The sequence below is a fragment of the Lathyrus oleraceus genome, chromosome 7, assembly GCF_024323335.1.
Source record: "Lathyrus oleraceus cultivar Zhongwan6 chromosome 7, CAAS_Psat_ZW6_1.0, whole genome shotgun sequence".
Classification (NCBI taxonomy): Eukaryota; Viridiplantae; Streptophyta; class Magnoliopsida; order Fabales; family Fabaceae; genus Lathyrus; species Lathyrus oleraceus.
Window position 1 is genome coordinate 247178355 of NC_066585.1, and position 25720 is coordinate 247204074.

Sequence of the window (25720 nt, forward strand, 5' to 3'; positions counted from 1 at the left end):
TTGTCGATGTTGGGGAACAATACCAATCCATAGATGAGAAGTACAAATATGGCTTCAAAGGCATCCTCACTCATGGCCTTCCCATATATAGTAGCTTGAGCAATGAGGAACTCAGAAGGGAGACCTTGAATTCCACCTTTGGTAGTCATATGAGCACCAACCAGAGATTCATCTATGTGTAACATGTCAGCTATCTCTTGAGAAGTAGGAATACTCTCCAAGCCACTGAACGACAACTGATCTAGAACAGGTATACCCATAAGATAAGCACACTCCTCAAGTGTAGGTAAAAGCTGAAAGTCTGGAAACGTGAAGCAACGGTACAAAGGATCATAAAACTGCACCAATACACTCATCAATCCTTCATCCACCTGAGTGGTCAAAAGAGGAAGAAGCTTCCCAAAACGAGCTTTGAAACCCAAGGGATCTAATACATAAGATGTCAAATTCCTTAACTCTTTCAAGTCTGGTTGCCTGAAGTTGTACTTCTTTGTATTCCTTCTTTGTCTTTCCATGTCTGAAAATTTTGCAAATAAACCCCTTAAGTTCCTTGAAAATTTTCTTATTTATTGATGATATGGATGCAAATGGATGCATGAATGCATGAATGCATGAATGCAACAATCACACTCAAGGATCAAGCAAAGCACACCAAACAAAGGTCATGGGATGGATCATGTTATCCTTAATATCAATCATCCATTTTGGTGGATTATGGTTTACACCTTATCAACACCCAAGTTCCATTGATATTAAGGATTCATGAACGGATCAACCATGAATCAAGGGTTTGTTGTAAGTCACGAGCATGGAGTTAGGTTAAGAACCACCCAAAAGGGAATGTACTAGGGTTTAAACCTGCCAAACATGTTCTACAAGAGGTTCCCATAGTCATCATCCCATCTTTCGGATATTATTGGAGAAACGACTAGTCGTATTCCGAAAATATTCTCAAGAGAGACTCTTATGAGTGTAGTATCGCGTAACAATCGTATCAAATCTTACACTTGAACGACTTTCGCACTACATCCTAAGAATATGCCAAGATGGGCTTGGTAAACTAAGGTCCTTGGCTTCTAAGGTCTATATTGGAAAAAGTAATGTCTAACCACAACTTACTTGTGTGACATTATTGATCCCAATATGACCTCCACCAAGTGAATGGTCTTGCAAGTCAACTTGCTAAGGAATAACTCCACACAAGTCGACAAGACTATGCCATTCTCCTATCCCAAGTGCACTCGAGTTCAGGTATAGAACTCATCTCACAAAAATCACCAAGCATACAAGGAATTAATATTCAAGCAATTCAATCATTACATACAATACAGTAATCCCAAATTGCACAAAAATATGTCACAAAACAAAAAAAATATACAATACAATACAACAAATATGAAAAGTAGGCAAAACCCACTAGGATATTTTCCCCAGCAGAGTCACCACTTTCTGTAGCGGGGTATTCGTTACCATTAGAGATATTGACTAAATCCAAGGTAAATCATACAAGTCGAGTCGCCACCGCACTTCTATTTATCCAAAGGAATGGTTAGAAAGCGAACAAAAACCTAAAAGTTTTATCGAATCAAAAACTAGTAAAAATGTCAGAGATCTGGGTAAGGGGGTTGGTTATGCAATGGGAAGGTATTAGGCACCCAAAGCATCCTAGGTACTCCTAGGGAGCCCTTTTCATATTTGTTGCAAAGGTTGTTGTTTTGTGAAAAATTTATTTGTGCAAACATGACTGAAGGGATGAGAAAAACGTGTATGTTTATCTAATGTACTACTTACTAAAAGAAGGGTCAAAAGAAAATGACTCGCACGGATGTCGCATCCACTGCATACGTATCTCATATGAATCTGAGAATCAGAGTCTTCGTAGCTCGGCTACCTATGGGTTAAAGAGGAGTGTGCTCGCTAAGACATCGCGTCTTATGCCTACGTATCTCATCTGGGATGAAAATCAGAGCAAAATGTAGTTCGACTAACTACGGGTTAAGGGTTGTATTTTGGGTGAACGACGTTACTACGCAATCTACCGGATGCTCGACCTTTGGAGACTTACTCACCTATAGTAGAAGGAGATAACGTGTTCTTAGGAGAAGAAAAATCAATGAGTTTGGGGTGTTTAGGGATGCTCGTGCAAAAAGGCAGTCCTAGATGAAGGAACCGCGCTACCTTAAATGACATGCCACGAGAGGCTATACGAAACCTAAGAAATCGGTAACATGCGGGAAAAGTAAAGGGATCGAGAGATCTACCGTACGGATAAAGATCCGAAGTAACAACAATTAAAGAGATAAGAAACCCAGAGATCTCTCAAGCTAGCACCATCAAAGAAAGTGAGTTAGTACAGGTAATCGGAATAAACCTCCAGGTGGTATCCCACAAATAAAGTGGAACACCAAGCCATCTCTGCAAGAGTCATGTGAGCCCTCACAAAAAACTCAACAAACAGGTTAGAGAAACAAGATAGGGTAATCAATAGTTGCTCCCAAATCAAAATGTAACCACATGAATCATACCATTAAAATTCACAAAAAGCACACAAAAAGCAACCAAGGGTAGGAGGCCTAAACCTCTTCTCAAACACATGCCTCAAAAGGGTATCAAATTCATCCATAATACCTCATACATTCAGAGCATTCAAATTAAAAGCATAAAGTAATGGGAATAAGGAAAACCTGACTGGAGAGATCGAATGAAATTGAATTGCCCAGTTGGGTTTGCAAAGCAATCTGAGGGTTTATATGAGAGGGAATTGGTTCTTTGCAGATGAGTTCCCTTTAGTCTCTGGAGGTTGCTCTGAACTCTGTTAGCTCTTCTCTCACTATCTTTTTCCCTGCCAGGGTAATAGGAATAGAATTTCTCTTTTGTTTCACTGAATCTCTGAATTTATAACCTGATTTTTGTGGACCTGTGGGCTCAAATGAGAGAGGCCCAAGTCCAAAAAATTTCTGTTATATTTTATTTATTTCCTTTTTTTTCGTTTTTTCGTTTTTTATTTTATTTTTTTTAACACGTGGGCTTCGCCTAGCGAGCATGACAGTTCAAGAAATTCCTCTGAGCGTAGGTGATTCTGGTGGCTTTTCTTGGGACTCGCTAGGTGACCCATTCTGCTCGCCTAGCGAGCATGACAACTCATGAACAAACTTTTGCTCCTTCAAGATTAACGTTTTGACTGACGAATAGACCCCATTTGAACCTGTTGGAAGTATCTCAAGCCATTCCCTCGTGTTGACTGATCATCTAAATAGAACCCACAAAGTATTTTGGATGATACTCAAGCTTCAAACAAAAGATGTTAGTGACACATTTTTGTGCTTTTGGTTAGTAAACAAAAGTAAGAGAAACAATGATGTATAATTCAAGCATGCTTGGTGATCTCAAACCAATCACAAGGAGTCCCACCCAAAGGCAAAGGGAACCAAGATGCTAAAGATCCTTGAGGCAATGCAAATGCAATGTTATGATGCCATGAGGGATCTTAGGGTCAAAATTGGGGTCTTACACATACAACATACAACTTTTATTACTAACAACAACAACATATCACCTCATAAAATGTTTCAGAAACGTACATTATGTCCCAAAATGGAATCCACAATAAAAGGAGGATGAAGCTGAAGTGAGAGTTGTAAACTTGTGTTAAATTTAAATGGATGTCATTCTGGGTCTTTCACACAAGTTTGTAGCGCTCACTTTAGCTTCATCCTCATTAATTCTTTTCATTCACCTTCCCCACCTATAAGTCAAAACCAACACAAAGTTCACTCATCTTAAGTTATACATGTCATATTATCTTACAAACATTATGAAACAAGCTATTGAAACGTAAACAATGATACATAAACAACATAGTTCACTTCTTAGATTATACATTCACTCATATTAAGTTAACTTTTAAACAAACTTTGAAACATAAACTATTGTAAAGACGAACCTGTAATGTAGTCATTTCCTAAGATTTGATGCAACAAAGATAACCCCCCGAAGAAGACGAGTCTGCTGCATGAGTTTGGGGTTTCCATTTTGTATGTTTCTGAAGAAATATTTTCGAAACGTTAATGGAGATTATGATATATGATAGATATGAGTGAAAGAGATATTAGGGTTTTGTTTTGAGAGAGACAATTGTTATGTACCGAGGCAAGAGATAATTTTGCTTATATATAAATATGTAAAATCTTTCCCCACGGTTGATAATAAAAACTATGATGAAATGATAAGACCGTACACCATGGTTGGTAATATGAATCGTGATAATATACAAGGACAAGCCCATTTTGTAATGAAAAAAAACTGTGTTAGGATTCAAACCTTTACACTCCAGGTAGATTTCACCATGGTTGTTAACTATGATCATAGTCAAATGTTTTTTAGTAAATAAAAAAAGCGCCAAAAAAGAGTTATTACCACAGTTAACATGAAGAACATTGCAATATGATGTTATGAAAGGTTTGTTTTTTCTAGTAGTGTATATATATCCAACATAAATTTGCTACCATAGTACTTCCTCGATACAGAGTACTTCAGCACGATAATCAAAGATCACATGGTATTAAGATTTCCAGATCGCGATAGACCTACTATCGGAGTACTTCATCCATAGAGCAATTAATATCATAACGATAAGCGAAGATCATATGGTATCAGGATTCCTAGATTGCGATAAGATTAATGGAGTGTCGAATGCAAAGGTAGCGATGGTTATAACAATTACCGTCACTAATCGCACTAGGTTGTTAGCCTGGAAATTCTAGCTGGTGAAAATTCAACAAATAATGGTAATAACTACGTTGACAAATGCTAAGTGTCAAGAGTTTCAACCAAAAGCTTTGACATATTAACCTTATCGACTAAGTGGTTCGACTAACTCATGTTAAGTTTAGTTAAGGTCAAGAATGGTTTTGGCGAGTTTCAGGAACAAATTCATAAGATTAGGATCACTCTCTCTTTAAAACATGTTCAGAATCCGAAAAAGGATCACATAGCAGCTCTTCAACTAGTGTCGAAGTCGACACACCAATCAGATGAGACTTAGAATATTCTTAATTCCAAAGACTATATAAGGTGAAGATGTCTTGGAATTATCGGGATTGACCAGGGGCTCTCGACAAAGGTGGTTATGAGGTATAAAACAGTTACCAACGCAATTATCACTATGATGGCTGGTTTTCAACAGTTTTATCTTTGAAGACGCGTGGAAAAAAGTTTGAGCAATGAAGCCTAAGTAGTGGGATACGTGTCAGATCCTTAGGGTCTATTAGTTTTAGACGATTACTATTGTATTAGTATATAAGTTAGTCTTAGTGTTTAGGATTGGAGTCACAACTTTTCACTCATTCTATATAGAACTAAAGTATCCAATTCATAGAGAGAAATAATTTGTGAGAAATGTGAGAGTCTACGTCCAATCTTTAAAAATTTATTTAAGTCTTTTGTATTTGAAGCATTTTTCTTTGATGTCATCTTTTATATTCATCATTTATTGTCTTTATCCAAAGCATACTGCTTGCACCCAGATTATCATAATTCAAGCATTTAAATCCAAGTCACACACACTTTTCATCACATTCTTCTTTTGCACAAATTATCTTTGATATTTTTCGAGTTAATCTCTTAAGTGAACTAAATTCGTGATTGTTTACTAAAAACACCATTAAAAAACAGTGCAATGATGCAATTTGTTAGGTATTCCGATTCTATTCCACTGTCACCGTCGATGTATATAACACCACCAAATTCAGCAGTGATCCATCGTTGGAGCACTTCTTCCATAAAACAAGTGATACTGAATCGCGAGACGAGGATTAGATAGCATTAAGATGCTCTCGAAGCAAGAAGGAAAGTAGAATCTCAAATGCATAATTACCAGTGGTTTTCTCATTCTCCATCGCTGCCAAAACGCCAGTGAGATACCTCACAGATGGTGGATCTCCAGTAACTAGTTCCGATCTGGCACCGTCGTGCAATCAAATCTACCATAATCGAATATGAGTAGATACAATGACAAAGATCCATTAGTATTTGATAATTCGATAACTTGCCCTCATAGAATAACGGAGCTTGCAACCTCAATCAGAAAGCGCAAGCGGGAGGAAGGTGCCCCGAGTTTCGGATAATGTCGAGTGAAAACACCATCTAAGACGTCTTTGTTTGACGATCATAGCAAACTAAACGCATGGATTCGCCAATTCACTTGGAGATAGTACAACAAAGAAGAAAACCAGACTCAATCCACACTAAATGGAGAGGACTTAGTGGAGAAGCTCTCAAAAAATTGAATCCCCTATTTAACAATGATTTCAGAGTAAGTCAAATCCAATCGGATCCAAAAGGGTAATTCTGTATGTCCCTTCCGAACACATTATTAATCAATTTCATAGGATTTTGGAGACCAAAGTCAAAACCCAAAGTAAATAGATAAAAGGGACGAACGAATTAGGCGACTGCCAATAAGAGACTGCCCAGAGCGGCCACATAGAATTGGTCGAGCAAAAGGCATGCACATCAAACCCTCGCGAGACAAATGCAATTAATAGGCATCTGAAAAAGATGGCCTCTTCCTTGGCACCAAAAGATACATATTCTAGTAAAGTGAATTCGATCGATCGACATCCCTCGGTTACGCAGTAAGCCGAAGAGCAAGTAAAATAGAAGTAGAACCTACTTTCGATGTGACTTTCTCGACGAGCTAAATATTCTGTAAAGTTTTGTGAAGTTTTGATAATTAAAGTACTAACTATGAGACATTGAAACCAAAAATGGTCTTATAACCATCTGCGCAGTAGCATAATCCACTATTCTAAAGCAAATTCAACACTTAGTGAACATACTTCAAGCGTAGTTGGCTCACCCCCTCTTAGGAACTAGCCACTTCAAGAGTGTAGACGGTGAAGCCCGGAGACGCCGACCGCGAACTAGGTCAACCCTGGGGGATGCAACAAGAACCTTACCTTTGACAGAGGATAGTTCCTAGTGATGCTGAAGAACAAACCTAACACTTCTTGGCTGAATCTAGTGAAAACGAAAATCCATTCGGGACTTTAGAGTTCGACGAGCACACTACACACTAACGTAGCACATGGGACGAATAAATTCAAAAGTATAAGAATGATTAACAAATCCTAATGCAACAATGATCCTCCAATCAAATTAAACAGTGGATACCACTAACACATATGATAGGTCGGACAACCACAAAGAAAAAATAAAATATATCAAGCTAAAAAAGTTATATATATATATATATATATATATATATATATATATATATATATATATATATATATATATATATATATATATATATATATATATATATATATATATATATATTCTTGTAAAGGCATGAAAGCGCAACTAACATTACAAAAGAAGAAAAAAAAGGAAATCACTCATCCTCTCTCTAAGGCGCCACGCCACCGGTTGTTCACCAAAACTTCATCCTAAGTAACCTTGAGAGTATCGAGTTCCAAGATATTAATAAGAATTCCTAGGAAAGATTCTATAGCTTGAGCCACTGCTTAGATAAAAGCTCTGTAGACATTCTTCAAAGTTTGCTAAAGAGACTTCATAACTCTCTCTTTCAGGCCATCCACCTGGCCATCATAAACCCTTTAGTCTTCAATACGAGACTCTTTCTCCTGTTGAAGAGCTTTTTGAGCCTTCTTAGTATGGATCTTCGCCTCCGTAACAATAACGGTTGTCTCCTAGCGATGCTTCCTATATGCTTCTAAGGAAGACTCCAACTTAGCAATTCATACAATCAAGGTAGAAGAAGAGTCGTGTACCTTCGCCACCTCTTGAAAATCCTCCACACCACAAACATTTTCTTAGAGAGCAGTTGTGTCCTCCTAAAACTTAGAGCACTTCCGCTCCATATCTTCACATCCCCCCTTCCAGGTACCCTTTTCTTGGAAGAATTACCCATGGCCAAGACGTTGCCCCGACCAACACCAGCTAGGAAAAATAGGGAAGTCACACAGTAAGTGTAGTAGACAACCTCATGAAAAATCTCCATCTTGTCCGCTTCAGGAAGACTTTGGGCGTAGGTTAGGTCCTCCTCAAAAATGGCACCAATAGTTTCCTCGGGGTGCAGGGAATCCGAGAAGGAAGGATGCCGGGTAGTCTAAGAAGAATAGTAGTTGATCCTGAAGCAACACCCCTAGAAAGACGAGCTCTTTTAGGGGTATTTTCCTCCAACATGTAACTTTGGTTAGGATCCGGGTCTCTCTTTGCCGGAGAAGTATAAGGCTATGGACGATCCTCCACTATCAAACTGGCAACGACAGGGGTAACCTGGTTAACACCAGGAGTTCTAGTAGGAGGCGTGGCAACCCGGACAATGGGACCAGGTTTGATGCCCTGAGCAGAGGCAATGGTGTGGAGCTTTTGAAAACTATCCATTTTATCTCCAAATTACAAACACACATGTAGAAAAAAAGAAGAGAATTCCACCCTCACCAAAGATCTTTTTCCTCGCTGCACAATCGACCCCACTCATAATGGCACGAGTATCAATGTACTTTTTCCTTACAATATTTTTCTAGGGACAAACCATTCTTCATAGCCAAGTCCCTATTATAGAGACTTCATATCCCTCTTCATCATAACTTCTTCAGCAGAGAGGGAACCCAATTTGATGTCATGAGAATGAGGCTCAAAGTGGAAGTGAGGTCGGGACCAGTATTTCAAAAACCTGCCCTTGCAAGAGCAAGACGATTTGGAAAGGCTAGAGATGAAGGAAAAATGATCCTCCTGAGTACGTGGCCTAATCAGCACAAAACACCTTAGAAACTCGCCTTAGTCCTTAGTGAAAGAGTCGAACAAAAGAAGGTGCTAACGAAGCTCAATTATCCCCTGATATAGGATGTCATTCTAGGATGTATGTACAATGTGGAACAAGTTGAAAAATATCAGAGGAAAAGGTTTCTGAGACCTATACTCGTCCAAAAATTGGAACATCTTCAAGAAATCCCAGGAGCCCAACTGAAGTTGATAGAGGGAAATCTTTAGGTACTTCAACACCACCACCTCAAATTCAGACAAAGGCAACTGCAAGTTCACCTTGGTGAATAGACAATCATAAAAGGGGACAAAACACCATTCAAAGGGGTTACACATTATTTTCTCTAGACCTACCAGAAGGACCGACCAATCAGAAGTACGACCGACCACAATGTTGAACACATCTGCAATTTCCCGAGTACTTAAAACAGATAGGTCCCCACTATCTTTGCATCCACCTAGTTGTATATACTCACATCGACCGATCCACTAACGAAACCCCTATTAGGGATATCTCATTGACGTTAAAGATTTTGGAGGGTTTAAGCCACTAAACTCCGTCTGGTCGGGCTCTACACTCCAAACAATCTTTGATGTAGACATTGTTGCGGTTCTGCTTATAGGTTTTCCAACAAGACTTGATGTAATCTCTAGCACACTCCCTCCCCAGAATAACCACCTGCATTTATGAAGTTAGCAAATCAGGAAAAGCGAAGTCCTTGTAGCGTGAGAAGAATGGGGATTGGAAGTAGTTGCATGATCACCTTCAACTTCGTCATAAGAGAAAATAGCATTGAAAGAAGAATCCCTAAAGGAATCTCCCTCCTCCGAAGAGCCTCGATAGAATCTCTCCAATTTTGAATCATCAGTTATAAATATAATATCATGGTCCAGGTGATCATTGATAAAGGGGAGGAGTTCGAACTAGAAGATACTCTCGCTCTCAAGACAAGAGATTCATTGCTCTCAGAATCGTTAGGCAAACTAATGAGGCTAGTGTTCATATTGACTAAGATAAAGAAAATACTGAACATATTAAAATCTTAAGGTAAGAAAAGTACCTAAAAAAGCATAAGCTAGCGAGAAAGCAAGTTATTAGGGGGAAATAGGAGCTTTGAGCAATGAATTGCAAAATCGCTATAGTAAATACTTTTTGGAAGGAAAAGAGAAATAATCTCACAAATAGAAAGAGATTATCAAAGATTATGAGAAGTTTCCTCAACGAAAGCGATAGGTTGCAAAATGCTCTAACTTGTCACCTCAGGCCACGCCTTAAGAAAGAACAACGAAACAATTCAATGATTGGAAGACATTTAATGCATATATTTTCTACTACTTTTGCAACTAATACAAGACGTTTTCACTTCTGACCAAAGGTGAACACCAATCTTAGAGGCCGACCACAACTTCTAAGACTTCTCTAGCTAATAATTGTCTGACAAGCATTAGAGGCAACGGTTCTAGGTCGGCCAAAGATCAAAAAAGTCAAGGTCTAAGTCAATGCCAATCCATTCTAAACTACGCAACGCATAAAAACCTTCACATGCGACATTCAAGATACACTTTTCGATCTCCACTTTTTTCCCCGCCCATCTTGAATTCTCAATAGACTTGGGAATTTGAGTGTCAATCTTATAAGTCCACTCCAAACTGCCGTATTGGAGATCCAACAACACCGATTCAAGATTCTTCCCCATCAATATACATCAATTCTGGTTCTGGAAGGGAATATATATATATATATATATATATATATATATATATATATATATATATATATATTATAGGAGCCATACAAAACTATAACCGTGACATTCGGAGTTTGTTACAATGTGAATATAATTGAGTGTGTGTTGTATGACTTTTTTCAATATTTCATATGAATAATAATAACATTGAGATCAAAAAGCATTAACAAGCTCATCATATCATTAGCACATTTGAGTATTGTTCTTGCTGTCAAAGATCACTGTACAATACAGAATCAAAAGCAAAGACTATTTTAGAAAATAACTAGCAAGCTCTAATATATTATCTATAAAACTATGAACTTTTATCTCTGCTTGTCCATTCTAAGCAAACTCTAGTTTTGGAATATGTGCTATTTTGTCCCAGTCCTCCCCTGTTCCCTCCTTGCATCGCTCCTTTAATTTGGGACAATAATCAATACACAAAACCTCAAGAGATGTGAGGTGTCGAATACCTTCCGGTAAGCATCTCAATCCAATACAAGAACCAATCCTCATGCTTCGAAGGGATTGCAGACCTTTCCAAATTTGCTCTGGCAAATACTCAAGCTCATCACAGAAAGAGATACACAGATACTTTATAGCTAAGTTATGTGGTTCATTTGGTAACTCCTTTAATTTTGAAAATTTCTCTATTATCAGAGTTTGAAGACATGTAAGGTTTTTCAGCATCCCTTTTGGAAAGGATGTTACTCCTTCACCTGTATGAATTGTAAGGCTGGTAAGAGCATAGAATCTAGAGACTGACTTCAGTAACTCATTGTCACATCCCATTACACAGAGGTTTTGAAGAGATGGAAGAAGATATGGCAGTTTAAGTTTAGGACAATAAGCAATTTGCAACTCAGAAAGACTAGGAAACATATCTCCTCTTTCAACTTTTAACAGCTGCTCTAAATTTGGTAACCTATCTAAGAAGAGTATTTCTAGAGAAGCGAAAACCGTCACAACCATACTATCATGATATTCATTATCATCCATGTATTTCACATTATACATTTGACGTAATTGAAGTTTTTTCAGAGATGGTAGTTCACCAAGTGGCGAAAGCCGCACAAAGTTCTTGCAACCCCAAAGTTCAAGAGTAACTAAATTACTGAGAATTCTAATCCACCTTGGGAAGCATAATCCATGATACCAATATATTTTCAAGCTCTTGAGATTTTTGTGAGGTTGAAGAACTTCAAGTAATTGCTCAGCACTAATTCTCGGAGTATCGGTGAACTCATCGTTAAACCTCCATGATAAGCATAATTCATGCAGGTCTCTTTTACCCATCAAATTGGCCTCTTGAGCTTCAGATAAACTACCAACATCTTTTAAGCCTTTGATTATCAACTTTCTTCTAAGGTTTAGATCGCGTAACTCTGTCAACGAATGCCCTCTTTCTAAACTAACAATGTATACGGTTAATGTTCTTAGACAAGATAATTTTCCAACGTAAGGAAACAACTTAGACAGTGAATCACAATTTTCAATGACGAGATGTCTAAGATTTTTTAGGCAAGACATACCTTTGGGAAGAAAAACTAGTTTTCTTAGATATTTCAGTTTTAAAATTTCCAACTTCTGTAAGGTGTAAATCGAGTCAGGGATGGTTTTTATGTCAAGAAAATAAAGCTCTAAATACCTCAAATGAATTAAACTCGCTAGTGATGATATCTGAAAAGAAGCGACACGAACAACCCTGAGAGAAGAGTTAGTTGGAAAGTGATCGTGTTTTATTCCGTTATAACAATCCAACTGAAACAATGTTCGCAAGGATTCAACTTTTTTGAAGGCCCCCTCCTCAAATGATAAAAGTTTAGCTGAGTGAAAACTAATGTGATGTGTCCTTTTTGGCAAATTAGTAATTTTTGCATCCTTTAAAGCCATACATTCTTGTCCCATTATTGACTGAGCAAGATCGTGAACAAGGTCATGCATCTTGAAATAAGTTTCTCCCGAATACTCAATGGTCGTGATTTCTTGAAAGAATGATTTGTGACACAATTCTTTCCAAATCATGCTGCCAACATCTTCGACCTCCAAGTTTTTTCTAGATGAAATAAATCCATTAGCCATCCACAGATGAATCAACTCATCCTTCATAATTTTTGTATCTTTGGGAAACATAGCACAGAAAGCAAAACATTGCTTTAACGTTGGCGTTAAATGAAAGTAACTCAACCTCAAAGATGGCAAAATATAATTCTCCTCCGACAAAGTCCAAATCTCACTATCTTTAATTTCAAGCCATTCCTTTTCTTCGCTCCTCGAGTACATTAGACCTCCCAATGCTTGTGCAGCAAGAGGCAATCCTCCACACTTTTTTACTATCTCTTTTCCTATTGCCACAAGCTCAACACACCCTTCTCTGTCATGTCCAAATGCATATTGTTTGAACAACAACCAACATTCATTATCAGAGAGACCGGACAAAAGATGAGTTTGGCATGTTCCCACGATCGATGCAACAATAGTATCGCGAGTGGAAACTAAAATCGAACTACCTTTAGATCCGCAAGATAACACAGATTTCAACTTGTTCCATTTCTCTTGACTTAATCCCAATTCCGACTGCTGATTTTTGTTCCACACATCATCTAAAACTAACAAGTACTTTTTACCTTGCAACCCTTCTAGCACCTTTCTTTGTATTACATCTAAATTCAAGGCATCACACTTTTCTCTCGTGAGAGATTCTATAATGGAACACATAATTTTCTTGACTGAGAAAGTCTCAGAAACACAAACCCAAATTTTTGTATAAAAAGTGGTACTCACCCTATCATCATTGTAGACCAATTGAGAAAGAGTTGTTTTTCCAACACCACCTAAGCCAACAATTGGATAGACAGATAGAAATTCAGAGTCCCTTCCTTGGGCGAGAAGAAACTCGACAATCTTCTCTTTATCATCTTCTCGTCCAAACACTATTGGTTCAGCAATAATAGAACTCGTTTGTCGCCATTCAGCTACTTCAATCGTGTTTTCCTGAACCGTGACATCCTCTCGTAGAAGAAACTTGTTCTTATTCTCAACAATTTGATTGAATCTATTTGTAATCTCCCTCAACCTGTTGCCAATGTCATGGCGAAACATGATGTTCTTTGGCTTGAAAGATGAGAGTCCTATAAGCCGAGAGGACTCGATTGAACATTCGTCAAGAATATCGTCCAGCATGTACACGGCATCTTTGAGCTGTTGTAGCCATACTCTTATAGAATGGTTTGTGACTTGTTTGGTCTCAGCGTCTTCAAGAACAACCTTGATGAGATCTAAAGTGGTTGATAGCTTTTGAGCCTTTGACTTGATTCCAGAAATGGTTGAAAATTCATTTTGAACCATAGACAGGAGGTTGGTAAACACGATTCCGACCAAAGCCTCTGCCATGTTTCAGAAAATAAAGAGTTTAGTGAAAATTGAAGAAACAGTTTTGCTCGGAGGATGAACTGCATATGCAGAATGCAAATGCTAGAAATGTTGAAGTAATAAGAAAATAATATTTAATTATCATTTTTAAAGTGAGAAGTTGTGAGGTTTAAATTCTAATCCAGACAAAATGTTGAAAATTAAATTAGTTGTTAAGAAAAGTTTAATTCAATTGAAAATGGAAACATCCACGAGGCAACTTGACTAAGTTTAATAATCGAATGCATAGGTCATGTGAAAGATCCACAAAGAGTATTATATAGTTTATGGACTCTTTATTTATTGGACAATTCATATGTGAATATTTAAATTGATTTACATGAACCAAGTTATTGGGAAGAGTTTGATGCTCTTGAACTTTTAAGATCAAGATTTGCCCAAAAACCATATTATCATGACGTCTATTTTACTTCATTTTATATGTGTTTGATTTATTCTTTATGAAGAAAAAAAATATATTTAAAAATATATTTAATTTAACATTTTATTTTTATTTTATTTTATTACTGATTTAGTAGTCAATTAAACATGTCTATTTTATTTTATTTTTAATTTTGTAAGAGAATTTTAATATATTCAACGTTAATAATCATGTATGTCCATGTACTTTTTATTTTAAAAAAAGTCAAACAATTTTGAAACAAATAATTGTTTAATCAATAGTACGATTCTACTAATTTAGTAATAGGCCGACTCACTTAAGTGGAGTGGTTTTGAAAATATGTTTGAGTTGAATTTGAATTTTAAGAATAGGACTGGTTTCATAAATATTTTAAAATCAAATTGTTGATTGTATTTAAAAAGACTTGAAAGTAAAATAACAGAAAATTTAAAACAATGAAATGTAAATTGATTTTAGAATAATTCTTGAGTTATAAATAACTTAAAGGTAGATTTACAACTAATTAAATTAATAGATAAACAGCACTTGAATTGATATATGGATGGAAAAATGAATTGGTTGAAATCAATCATGTGTGATGTAGCGTGTTGTGGCTAGCAGTTTGTTTGGATTAAACGATGATTTATGTTCTGAAGTGTGGATTGTTTGCTTATTGCCTAGTGAATGTTTACTTGTTGTATGCACCTTTAATTCATAGTGTGCTTCTTGGATCTTTTGCTTTTGGCCTTGCAAATGATCCAAAACAGTTGCCCCAAACCCTTATTCTTACATTGTATAGTGACTAGCGAGGGCTTTATGTGTGTGTTTTTAGCTCGGTTGCTAAAGGGGCAAGTGAGTAGTCTCGATGGGACGTTGTTAGCTGTCATACCCTAATTTTACCCATAAGATTCCACCTATCATATCATTTGTATTTCAACCAAGATCACAAACATGTGATTTACAATCAAAGGATCAAGCTTGTTTTCTAAATTAGGGTTTTGATTCCCATGGTCAACAAGTGGTTCACAAGAGCTTCTACTTCAAGGCGTGCCCTATAATCTTAGGTCATATTCATGTTAAGCTTCATTCAACATCATTTGATCAAGAGAAATTCAAATTTGGTGCATGATTTCAAAGGTGATTCAAGTATGGTTCATGTGTTTCTTTCCATGCCATCTCCATCCAATTTTCAAGCATCCATCAAGATTATTCAAGGGACAATAAAATTTCCTTCATTTCGTACTCAAGTGTTCATCATTGAGCATTTGGATGCAAGAAATGACAAAAAAATCACAAGTTGGTACATGTTTGATTGACATAAAATCAAGTATAGCATGTCACTTGGTCCAAACACCATAACTCTATCATTTCTCAACATTTTTGGAATCTACTTCGAGCCAAATGTCACATTTGAACTCTTCTACAACTTTGCTTCAATGGTCCAACATCAATTTTGCCTCTAAGCCCATAAATTTGGGAATTGGCAAAGATGCCCATGTATGCACAAAAGCAGGCCCAAGACCTGGTTGACCTACTGCATGACCTAGAATTTTAGGTCATGACCCCAACTTTCCATCCATGCCATTTTCAACTCAAGCATCCTTTTGATTTGATTCTTTTTGCATATGATTCTTCACCGTGAGGAGATAATTTGACACAAAGAATATCTCAAAACGCATAAGTGGATTTCAATTGGCCCAAGCTCAAACATGGCATCATGGACTCTGCTTCTTGCATAAGTTTCAGGTCACGATTTTCATGTCATTCTCAATTTGGGACCACTTTCACATGTGCAATCTCTTTGGTAAAGCAAAACGAGTATGAACAAGTGCAAAGTAACTTGATTTCATCATCAACTCACGCATTTCATGTTGCATTTCACACACTTGGAAAATCCTCAAAATTTTGACCTAATTCACACACATTTGCCTCCATTTCATACGTACTATAATCTCATTTCATTCCCTATAAATAGAGAAAACTTTGGCCTTTATTTAAAAGCTTTGATAGCCACGAAAACTCTGAAATCATTTGAGCCCAATACATTAAAAAACCAGTTAGCCATTTCCTTGATTCAAGCCCTTTTAGCTTCGAATGTTTGCTCATAATCACTCATCAACACCTTTTGAAGCTAACTGAAGCATTGCTTTGGCTTGAAACCCCTTGGAACCAGACTCCCAAATCCAACATTGTTGACCTCTGAAGCTTCAACAGGAAAGGTAAATACGAGTTACATTTTCGAATAAACAAGTTACGAGTGTGTTCGTCGTGATTCATTGATCAAAAGCTCTAAACTACCTTGAGTTTGTATTGTGTATTCATCATTTAATTTTTACTTTTAAGAACTAGGGTTCTTCGTGTTCTTGAGCAAATTCTTTTTGCTCAGAGCCAATCAATGACTCTGATGCAAAGAGACATGAACGATGATGTGTTACGAAGCTAACTCTATACTTGGGTGTTGCTAAAAACACGAGTTTAAGGATTTGCCAAATCGAGCTGAAGGTTGAAGACGAAGTTGTTCTTCGCGCGTGTTGGTTCCAAAGTTTGAATTCCAACCAATAACAACCCGACAACACCTTTTTTTTCAAATTTCTAGTCGTTGGCACACATTTTTTCTTTTATTTGTTTTATTATCTTATTTTCTGTTTTCATTAACTTTCAAAATTAATTTTAAATAGTTTCTTTGACCTTTTTGACTTCATTTTCCCCATAAAATCTCTAAAATTATATTGCACCATATACACTTTTCTCAAAGTTTAAAAATCATTTTTAGCGTTTATTTGTCATTTTCTCTCATTTTTCTTTTTTTCTTTTTAGTTTCAATTTTATTTTCAACCATTTTCAAACATTTTGAGATCCAACTTTTGAGATCTATTTATTTTTATTTTTCTTGACTTCTCATAATCTTCTCCAATTCAATATGTTGATAGATGATCATTTGATCATATTTTTGGCACTTTGAGTTAGTGATAAATGATCCCTAGGTTGTGCCATATGTTTGGGTCCCTTGTCTTGTTTGATAGTGGATCCTAAGTCAAACACTAGAGTCTGTTTTTATTTTTCCATTTGTTCTCATCTTTCTTCTTTGAGTTTTGAACAACTGTGTTTCATGCCTTGAGACTTTGATTTTTGTATAAACACTCTAACATGATTATCACATACATTGCTTGCCTCCTGATCACTAACTTGTTACACCTAACACCTAACCTTACATTTATGTCATTTATATTCATGTCATTTACATTCTTGCCTTTTAATTTTTTGCTTTCATTGCCTTCTTACTTCAAAAGAATAAAAACATGATAAAACTGCTGAAACCCTAAAAAACTTTAATCTGATCTTATGGACTTTGTGGTACTATCCCTTGCTTGAGGAGTATTTTGGACTTTGGACCTAAGGATTTAGTGCTTTCCCCTTGGAGTATCTGATACTTTGTAATTCATCTAAGAATTTATGATCCCTCTTGAGCCTTTGATTTTCAATTCAAGACTTGGATGTCTCAATGGCTTTGTGGTTCATCTGGATCTTTTGATATTCATTTGCTCGTATGCTTTTATCTTGTGGCTCAATCCAAAGGGGATAAAATGCTTATTTTGACCAATGTCAAATGCTTGCTCCATCTTGTGGTTAATACACTTGCACACACAAAGACTTTCTCTTGAGCCACCTTATAATGAGACATTTTATTTCATGTCATTTACTTTATGCTTTAGGATAGTCTCTTCCTCCCCTCCCCACTTTTTCAATTTTCAAAAGTTTCTCTCAATTTTAAAAACTTCTTATTTTCAAACTTCACCTTTTCTTAATAAACCTTGACTTTGTCAAGTGATCCGGAAAATCTGTTTCTTAATAAATGCTAAAACATTTAAGCATACTTAAACTTTTGACAACACGGTAGCCTCACTTCTCTCACTATGTTTGGGCTATTAGTTCAATCATATATATTTTGTTGAGTTTTTACTTTGCTGAAGAAATTCAACTGATTGAAATAATTTGTTACGAAATGTGAACAATGGTTCATTCACTTCATTTGCCTTGCAAAAATCAACTACATGTGTTAACTCCAAGCCTGAAAAGGTCCACAGGAACCTCAAACCTAAGTTGTGTATTTGGTAGTAACTCCCATATTTGTTACGAAATAGAGAATCACTTATTTAGAGTATGAAGCTGGACTCAACTATACTATTACCACTTTTGTCGCAAATTATACAAGTCGTATAATATTTGGTTGAGTCACCATCTTTGTTTGTTTCTCAGATAGTATTTTGGAGGAGTCCCTTAGAGAGCTTGTTTTAATTTTCAGTGTTGCAAATGTCATGCCACTCACCTCACCAGAAGAACCATAGACAATAATGACAACCAAGATTTCTGACATGATTAAGTGTTGGAGAGAGGGAAACATCAATGTTTTAAATAATTTTAAAGAATGAGACCTGTGGATACGAACGAAACTCATGCTCATCAGACTGTACCTTAAAATGTGAGACTGAGTCTGACTGCTTTATATTTTTTAATCATTTGATTTTCTTTCACACATTTAGAACATAAATTCCTCTCTCTCTTCACATGTACAATTAAGTTTGCTAGCATTCAATTTGATTCTAACTGTTCCCCAACAATTAAATTATTCACAAATCAATCCTATTCATAGCCTATTGAAACATATATTTTGTTGAACTTGGTGTTAGCTTTCTATAGAGACTTGTCTCAAGTGGACTTGAGTTTATTCTAAGTCCTTACCAAACTTCTGGCTGTGGTTATGGTTAGATTGGACAAAATTTATAACAAATAGTACCAATAGCTGTATGTTTTCTTTGACAAAAGGATCAGTTATTTAATTAATAACTATTGAATATTAATTGAATTTTTTTAGTTTTTAATATTATAAAATGATTACAATTTTATTTTATTATTATATGTATGTGATACTATATATATATTACAAATTTATTAATAAACTACTACCTGTTCGATCTCAATTTAATTTCAATTGAATCTTTAAACTATAAATGCTTACTTACCCTGGTTCAAATATAGTTTTAACTTTATCACGGATGCAACAGATAAAATTTTGTTATTAAATTAATAATTTTATAGTTTAACCGCAAATTAATGTGGACTTGTATACCTAACACATTTTTTTTGTCCTAACGACACAATTCCAACTATTTAATGTTGATTGGCATCTCTATTGACTACATACAAACATTCTTGGCGATACTATTTTGTGTTGTTATCAAACCTTAAGATATGTTGAATTAACTAATCCACTGGATTGTTTGCATTCATGTTCATTTAAATTACACATTTGGATTAGAGGTACTCTTTCTTATTCAATTTATCATCAAATTTCCATTGTTTGGTATTCTTATCGGTAAGTTGTATGTAGAATTTGTGAACAGATGTTTATAGATTGAAAGTAAGCCATTCAAGGTAAATTTTGTTTTCACATTTTATAAAAATTATATGAAATGAGAAAAATAAAGTCACTAATTTAATTAAATGATATAAATTAATAAAATTATAATAAATTTTACTTGTTCATTTTGTGAAAATTATATGAAACAACAAAAATGAACTTATAAATTAAAATATTTACTGGGTTAATAAAATTTTCATAAATTTTATTTTTTTATATAGTAAAAATTATATGAAACGAAAAAATCTGAAATTACTTTATTCAAATATGTACCGAGTAAATAAAATGAGAATGAATTTTGTTTTTTCAGAGTGAAAATTATAAAAAATAGAAAAATTAAAATAATTGATCTAATTATGTAGGGAGTCAATAAAATTTTAATAATTTCTTTTCTTATATCTTAAAAATTATATAAAATTGAAAAAATTAAATCACTTATCCAAATATTTAATAATTGCGTTATTTATAAAAAAAACCAATTTATTTAATACAAATTTTAATATTTTTTATTTTTAATTATATTATTTTTGACATTGTTGTTTATATTTCGTCTTTTATCTATAGTACTATTTAAACTTAAATATATTATTATTTTTATATTTTTTCTTTTTTCAACTTCTTATTTTTATATGACAATCTGCAAACAAATATAAGTCCAAAATTATATCTCACCTAAAAGAAATATTATTGATCCAAATACAAGAAAAATAAGTATTACTTATTAAAATTTATACAATTAAAATAATTAATGAATAAATACAAAAAAAATATACTTACTAAAACCAAAATTATTATACAATTTTTATTATAGATATAAGTACAAAAAAAAAATATGTGTACGATATTGATGTTAGTACGGGGAAAATAAAACTACTAATCCAATTATGAATTATGTACTAAGTCAATAAAATTTTAATAAATTTTGCTTGCTTATATTGTGAAAATTATATTAAATGGAAACATAAAACTACTGATTCAAACCTGGTAGTGAATCAATAACATTTTAATAAATTTTGTTTTCTCATATCGTGAAAATTAAATGAAATGAGAAAAACGAAACTACTTATTCAATTATGAATTTTGTAGTGAGTCAATAAAATTTTAATTAATTTTACTTGTTCATAATATGGAAATGACGTGAAAGGAGAAAAATGAAACTACTTATCCAAATATGTAGCGAGTGTATTGATCCAAAGATATAATGAGTCAATAAAATTTTAATAAGTTTTAAAATTTTATTCTTGTATCGTGGATATTTTATGTAACAAAAAAAATGTAATAACTGATCAAATTATATAACGAATCAATAATATTTTAATATATTTTATTTTTTATATAATAAAAATTATATAAAACAAGAAAAATAAAACTATTAATCCAAATATTGAGTAATAAAAATTTATTCATCATTTTTTTTCAAATATGTGAAAAATATTGAGGAAATTTATTATAAAAAATTGAGTAGATATTTTAAAATCATATTCTCTTTAATAAAATAATTGTTTTATTTATAAAAAAAATTAAAAAAATTAATTTATCTAATATAAGTTTTAATAATTTTTATTTTTGATATATAACATTGTTGATTAGATTTCATTTTATATATTATTATTTAAATTTAAATTTATTATTGTTTTAAAGTTTTTTAATTTTTAACTTTTTATTTTTGTGAGCTTACGCAATTAAACGTGGGTCCAAAACCATATCCCTTTAAAAAAAAATTATCAAACCAAATTGTCATAACATTTCCACGTGTGCCGCGAGCTTTTATGATATGCAATAAATAACCTCATAAAAAAAAATGCTATGCAACATAAAAAACAGAAATGATGATTACACAAACATGTGGTAAACAAACAAAACTCGAAGACTAGAGACACATGGGGTGCAGTACCAACGTGGCGCACGTTAGCGTACTCACTCTAACACCTATACTATAAAACCCACAAGTAAGAAAAACCTGTCTTCTACTCTTCACTTACAAAAATGGCGGCCGTTACTTCCTCATGCTCCACCGCGATCTCCGCTTCTTCCAAAACCCTAGCGAAGCCAGTCGCCGCAAGCTTCGCCCCTACTAATCTCTCATTTTCAAAGCTTTCTCCTCAGTCAATCAGGGCTCGTAGATCCATCACCGTCGGCAGCGCACTAGGCGCCACCAAGGTGTCGGCTCCTCCCGCCACACATCCCGTTTCGCTCGATTTTGAGACTTCTGTCTTCAAGAAGGAGAGAGTTAACCTCGCCGGACACGAAGAGGTTCGGGTTTCTTCTAATTTTTCACTCTACTCTCAGAAATTGACTATTACTTTTTATTTTTAAATGAATGATTTTTTTGGTTGATTTGTTGCAGTACATCGTGAGAGGAGGAAGAGATTTGTTTCATTTGTTGCCTGATGCTTTCAAGGGGATTAAGCAGATTGGTGTCATTGGATGGGGTTCACAGGTAATTTTTTTGTTAATCTCAACCTAATTTTGTTGCAGTTGGGAGCTACTTTATAACCATTTTTGTGGAATACTTTATTGTAAGATAGAAAGTGATATACTAGATACCTTTTGTGTTTGAATATATTATTTTAGAAGGAATATTCTGATACTGGCACAGTCCATAATTTTAATACAATTGCTAATTTTGTGGTATATTCATCAGGGACCTGCCCAGGCACAGAATCTACGTGACTCGCTTGTTGAAGCAAAGTCTGATATTGTGGTTAAGGTGATTCTGCATTTTGTTCTGGTTCAGTCTTGTATTGGTATATTGATATATGCTTGTGAGCTGTAGATGATTTTACTAGTTAAGAAAATGTGATTGATAGGTCTCTTTCTCAATTTTCAATCCTGTTACAATAACTCAATCCTGTTAATTTTATAGGTTGGACTTAGGAAAGGTTCTAGTTCCTTTAACGAGGCACGGGAAGCTGGATTTAGTGAGGAGAAAGGAACTCTAGGTGACATATGGGAAACTATATCAGGCAGTGATCTTGTATTGCTGTTAATTTCTGATTCTGCACAGGTTAGTATATTCACGTCGATCATCCAGAAATCTCTGGATTCTTTCGGTAATGTCTATTGTTGTTGATTATCAAGAATGCTTCCAGTCATTTTGTATTGTTTTCCATCCCCAAGTATGATCACATGTGTCAGTTATTACTCAGTATATAACATATTGATAGACAATAAATAATGTTAGAATAAATCAAAGGATGCTGTAGTACTTTGTTGTGTCAGTTTGAATGGATGTTTTTTGGATGCAGAACATTTTTTCCGCAATAAGGATAATAATATTTTCATCCTGTTGAAGCCTTATAATTTACATTTCGTCTTAGATTTTCTGCGGAAACAATTTGATTTGGCCTTGAAAGTGTTCAGGCTATGTCATGCTTCTGTGGTGTTGCAGTTTTCTGATACTTCTCTTTTTTCACTCAAGGCCCTACCACTAACTTTAAATTTTTTTCTTTAACACAGGCAGATAATTATGAGAAAATATTCTCCCACTTGAAGCCAAACAGCATACTTGGGCTGTCCCACGGTTTTCTTCTTGGGCACTTACAGTCAATTGGACTTGATTTTCCCAAAAATTTCAGTGTAATTGCTGTGTGTCCAAAGGGAATGGGCCCATCTGTAAGGAGGCTGTATGTACAAGGCAAGGAGATAAACGGTGCTGGAATTAATTCAAGTTTTGGAGTCCACCAGGTAAACCTCCCTATATCTTAATCTGTATTCCTTCCCTCATCAATGTGCCCTTGCCCGTATTATTTTATTTGATGATTTAATAGTTTATTTTATTGGGAGGCTAAGCATAATATCATTGGATGCAGGATGTGGATGGCAGGGCTACTAATGTTGCTTTGGGGTGGTCTGTTGCCCTTGGTTCTCCTTTCACATTTGCCACTACATTAGAGCAAGAATACAAGAGTGACATTTTTGGAGAGAGAGGTGAGAATTTGCTTCTTGAAGTGTCTTGATATTGTCCTTTGAAGACTCTTTGCATTACCTAACTTTGCTTTTATGGCTTACAGGAATTTTACTGGGTGCTGTTCATGGAATTGTTGAGTCCTTGTTTAGAAGGTACACTGAAAATGGAATGAGTGAGGATTTGGCTTATAAGAACACCGTTGAGTCCATAACAGGAGTAATATCTAAAACCATCTCAACTCAGGTTGCGATCTCATACTTATATCTACTAAATACTTGTCTTTTTGATTTTTCCCCCTTACAATGTGAATGTGGGCTTGTGAGTTGTTAAGTAAGCATTGTTCTTTTTGGTTGGATAGGGCATGTTGGCTGTATACAATGCTTTATCTGAAGATGGAAAGAAGGAATTTGAGAAAGCATACAGTGCTTCCTTTTATCCCTGCATGGAAATTTTGTATGAGTGCTATGAGGATGTAGCCAGTGGTAGTGAGATTCGCAGTGTTGTTTTGGCTGGTCGTCGATTTTATGTAAGTTCATGTTTATTTCCCATATATAGTTGACCTTTATATGGAGAACTTAAAATTATTCCTGTGTTTTACAGGAAAAAGAGGGTCTGCCTGCATTTCCCATGGGTAAAATTGATCAGACCCGAATGTGGAAGGTTGGTGAACGCGTTCGATCTACAAGGCCGGCAGGTGATCTAGGCCCTCTATATCCATTTACTGCTGGTGTCTTTGTGGCATTGATGATGGCCCAGGTTTGTTTCTTATTATGTTACTAATTGTCTTTATTTTATTGTCATGTTTTGGAAAGCTTTTATCTTTGTATTCATTTGTGGTTGATTTGACACAATAAAAACTGACTTTTCTTTTGAATTTTTTATAACAATTTCCAGATTGAGGTCTTGAGGAAGAAGGGGCATTCTTACTCTGAAATCATTAATGAGAGTGTGATCGAGTCTGTTGATTCTTTGAATCCATTCATGCATGCTCGCGGTGTTTCTTTCATGGTTGACAACTGCTCAACCACAGCAAGGTTGGGTTCAAGGAAATGGGCTCCCAGATTTGATTACATTCTAACTCAGCAGGCCTTGGTGGCAGTGGACAGTGGAGCTCCCATCAACCAGGACCTGATCAGCAACTTCGTGTCAGACCCAGTGCACGGGGCCATTCAAGTTTGCGCTGAGCTAAGACCCACATTAGACATTTCAGTGCCAGCAGATGCAGACTTTGTCCGTCCTGAGTTGCGCCAGTCTAGTAACTAGAATGTGAACGAATTATGGCTTTTCTCAAAGTTTTAGTAACTAGCAGCTATTGTGTTAAGTGAGTTTTAAAATGTATGGAAGTTTTGTATGATCACTTTGTAGTACTAAGTTTGATTTTACGAATGAGTAATGTTGCTTGGTGGTATATTAGAAATGAGTTCATAAATGATGTTCACAAATCTTTTCGGTTGTCATTGTTACGTTGAAATAAATTACTGATGAGGAAAGTTGCCGTTTCAGTACAGTGGTTTCTATTATACACCGTAAAATAATACTTCTGCAATCTTATTGGTTATGGTCATGGTCTTATAATTACACCTAAAACAATCTTCGCCAGCAGAAAAATTTCAGTTATTTCTGTCCGAAGTACAAATTGATATATTTTTTCTTCAAAGGAAAACAAATTGATATTCTGATCTACTTGAAACTTGTTTAATTGGTTACAAAAACATGAAAGTATATACGTTTGGATTGAATAGAATAACTGAATGGATGGAGCTGACAATTAGAAAGATTGAATATTCAAAATTATATCCATTTGTAAGTCCATATATAATTAATCATCATAATGAAAATTTCACACTTGAAGTCCATGTATAATTAATCATCATGATGGAAATTTTATTCTTAAAGTTCATGTATAATTAATCATCATAATGGAAATTTCACTTGATTAATATTAAATCTTGAGTTCAATGATAAAAATAAATTACTTGATAATATACATTCCAATGAGTAAAAGATATTATTAGAGACTAGAATAAATCCATATATATAATTAATCATCATAA

General features: G+C 34.9%; 2 protein-coding genes across 2 annotated transcripts; one reads left to right on the forward strand and one right to left on the reverse strand.

Moving 5' to 3' along the window:
* Nucleotides 1-10614: 10614 nt before the first annotated feature.
* Nucleotides 10615-14025, reverse strand: LOC127107499 (putative disease resistance protein RGA1). Its single transcript, XM_051044777.1, has one exon. The coding sequence runs from the start codon at nucleotides 13914-13916 to the stop codon at nucleotides 10866-10868; it is 3051 nt and encodes a 1016-aa protein (XP_050900734.1). The 5' UTR covers nucleotides 13917-14025; the 3' UTR covers nucleotides 10615-10865.
* Nucleotides 14026-21576: 7551 nt separating this feature from the next.
* On the forward strand, nucleotides 21577-25212 carry LOC127106748 (ketol-acid reductoisomerase, chloroplastic). Its single transcript, NM_001427049.1, has 10 exons — nucleotides 21577-22009; nucleotides 22104-22196; nucleotides 22401-22466; nucleotides 22623-22763; nucleotides 23216-23443; nucleotides 23569-23686; nucleotides 23770-23909; nucleotides 24025-24192; nucleotides 24267-24422; nucleotides 24561-25212. Exons 1-10 carry the CDS (start codon nucleotides 21743-21745, stop codon nucleotides 24927-24929), a joined length of 1746 nt encoding a protein of 581 aa, NP_001413978.1. The 5' UTR covers nucleotides 21577-21742; the 3' UTR covers nucleotides 24930-25212.
* The last annotated feature ends 508 nt before the right edge of the window (nucleotides 25213-25720 follow it).